We start from the raw sequence: 2,935 nt of genomic DNA on the forward strand, positions 1-2,935 counted from the left end.
ATGTAAATACAGGGTATAAATATACATGGGGGATATGAGTGTATCTATATATAGAGCTCATTAATAATCTTTCCAAAAGCTTGTGACAGCTCAGGGGACAGCCTGGACCTCCCCTGCAAGTGCCCTGGGCAACGAGCATCTCCGCCGTGCGGTGCTGGGCTCGGCGTACTGAGCAGGGACACGCTCCTCTGCCGATCTGCTACTGCGGAGACAGCAGGGAGCTGCTGGGAACTCGAGGGGTTGTTGTCTTCAGTCTTTGTAAGAGAGTCAGAGTGGTAAGTAGTTTGGAACAACGTGCGAAGTACATCATCGCCCATGAAACACACGTGCGGATTTTGAGAGTCTACGTCCAAACAGAGATTCCCAAAACTGGTGTCTGATCTCCCATCCCCAAACGTGCGGTAACACAAAGGTCACATCTACGTTCTCTTGCAACTTCGGCCACTTTTTTTTAATCACCCACCCTCTGCCCCCACCCCCGAAGCTTGCCTCCACATTAACAAAAAATAACCATCCCAGAACAACCCACCCTGATATTTTACTTCCCAAATGAGATTCCCTTTTTGTGATCTAACTCCATGAACTTCAAAGGAAAATAAAGAAACAGATCGATTCTCGTCCGCCAGACCCCCGTCCCCCGAAGGGAGGCTCTCGCACAGCCGCTGCTGCCCGACTCGGCACCCAGACCCCGCTCCCTCGGCCACAGCCCGGGGTGCTTTCGCGGTCCCGGCGTGCGGTTTCCTCGAACAAAAGCGAGGGGGGCGGGGAGCTTCCCACGAGCCGGTGCCGCCGGGGCACGGAGCTCCCGGCGTGTCCCGGCGCTGTCCCCCCGCGGCGGCGGGCCGGGGAGGGGCGTCGGCGGGGGCAGCCCCCGGCCATTGATAACCCCCGGCCCCGGCCCCGCCGTCGGCAGCCGGAGAGCGCAGCCGGTCGCGCACGCCTGTCCCCGGGCACCTGCAGCCACCCCACAGCGCGCCGTGAGTGCCCTCGGGACAGAGCGGGGGGGAAACCGGGTTCGGGGGAAAAGGACGGGGCTCTGGGGAAGCGGTTTGCCGGGCGCCGGGTCTCGCTTCGGTGCTGCCGCCGGCGGGTGCGGTGTCCCGGCTCACGCTGCCCCGGGGTTACGGCTTCCCGGCTGGGGCGGTCCCGGGGCCCCGCCGCCATCGGCGGAGCCGGGGGCGGGGGCGGGGGGGGACGGGACAAGATAACAGCCCGGGAGGTTACGACCCTGGAGGGACGAGCCCGCTCTGCGCCCCTCCGCCGAAACAAACCGCAGCCGGCTCAGCCCGGCGCGACCCCGGGGGCTGCGCTCCCGCCGGGGCGGGCAGCGGGTGGGAGCAGCGGGGGCACCCGCCCGCCGGTGTCCGTGTCTCCGCAGGGCGCGGAGGATGCGGCGGGCCGGCGGGCCCCGTGCCGGGACGCTCCGTCGCTGAGGCACCGGAGGAGGCTCCCGCGGCGCCGAGGAGATGAGGCTGCCCCTGGCCCTGCTGGCCCTGGCCGCCCTGGGGGCCGCCGCCGGCGGCGGGGCGGGCCGGGAGGCGGAGGAGGCGGCGGAGGCGCAGGCGGGGCGGTTCTCCACGCCGGAGCAGCACCGCTGCAGCTGGGAGCTGCGCTCGGCGGCGGGGGCCAGCGAGCTGCGGCTGAGCTGCCGGCCGCCGGCGGGCGGCGGGGCGGCGCGGAGCTGCGCCTACCGCGGGGAGCCGCGGCGCTGCCCCGCCTACGGCGGCCGCAGCCGCCAGTACTGGCGGCAGATCCTGGGCAGGCTGCGGCGGCGGCGGCACCCCTGCGCCCGGGGCGCCCCGCTCAGCGCCCGCCTCTGCGGCCCGGGCCGGGCGCCGCCCGAGGCGCAGCTCCGCCTGCTGCCCGCCCCCGGCCCCGGCCCCGGCCCCTCCGCGCCGGCCGCCACCGCCGGGCCCACCGGGGACCCGGCGCAGAGCTACTGCGCCGAGCGGTGGCACTCGCTGTGCAGCTTCTTCGTCGGCTTCTGGGAGGGCTGAGCCGCCCCCGCCGCGCCGGGAGGGAGCGCGGCCGCCTGGCCCCGGGCCGGGGCTCGCTCTGCCCGCCCGGCCGCGCCTGTGCTCGCCCGCCGGCCACCGGTGTCCCTCGGCTTTGTCAGCTTTCCTCTTTTCCTCTCCAATAAAGTGGTGACTATTTCATGACAAGAAGCTCACGTAACTCTTTTCTCGTCAAAGCCCTGTTACGCTGCTGAACAACCTGCGGGACATCTGTCAGCTACCTGAGACGAGAGCATCTAGGGGCAGTTCGTGTATTTGAGCACATTAAAGTTTTTCAAAGGACATAAACACCGAGAGACAGCTATTCCCTCCCCCAAATCAATTTCTATAAGCCTCAAGGTTAAAGTTACACTGAAATTGCTCAACTAGAAAGACAGACATTTATACCAAAATAAGGAACAACTGAGACTTCTCTGAACAGTAAGTCCTAGAAAAAACTTTCTTGCTTACAAAGATTTCACAAGCTAAACAAGCCAGTCCAGTCCTGTTTCCACAGAGCAGGTGGTCACTGACTGGCTTCAAACAGGAACATGAGCAGAGCTGGGTGAGAAACCAGCTGTGAAACGATGGAGAAACTCAGAAGCAGCTAGGTCCGGAGACTGTAGTTTGGAGGTGAATGGTGTTTCACCTAGCTCATGAGCTAGGGCCAAAGCAACAGTCACGTTTAGAGGGACAGTGTTGAAGTAGGCAAGTTGTTTTACCAAGGGGGAAGAGGGGTCTGAGTTGTTAAATACTTTATCCACTACTGAAGCACAATTCTGTGGTACATTTTGGTAAGGAAAGCTCAGGTTTTCCTCAGTCCTGATTTCTCTCCTTTACACACATCCCACTCAGATTCTAAAAAAACAGATTGCGATTTCTACAGCCCATACCGGACTGCACATCAACAACTTCTCTGCCCCACTGCCCAGCACAGCTGT

The 2,935-nt window shown here is 63.6% G+C and overlaps 1 protein-coding gene across 1 annotated transcript; it reads left to right on the plus strand.

Moving 5' to 3' along the window:
* Window positions 1–1,466: 1,466 nt before the first annotated feature.
* Window positions 1,467–1,997, plus strand: FGFBP3 (fibroblast growth factor binding protein 3; the record flags this gene model as incomplete). The annotated part of the gene is made up of 1 exon (XM_082310171.1): window positions 1,467–1,997. One exon carries the CDS (start codon window positions 1,467–1,469, stop codon window positions 1,995–1,997), a length of 531 nt encoding a protein of 176 aa, XP_082166297.1.
* Window positions 1,998–2,935: the final 938 nt, after the last annotated feature.

This window comes from Platalea leucorodia (genome assembly GCF_965183815.1).
Source record: "Platalea leucorodia genome assembly, chromosome: 4".
NCBI lineage: Eukaryota > Metazoa > Chordata > Aves > Pelecaniformes > Threskiornithidae > Platalea > Platalea leucorodia.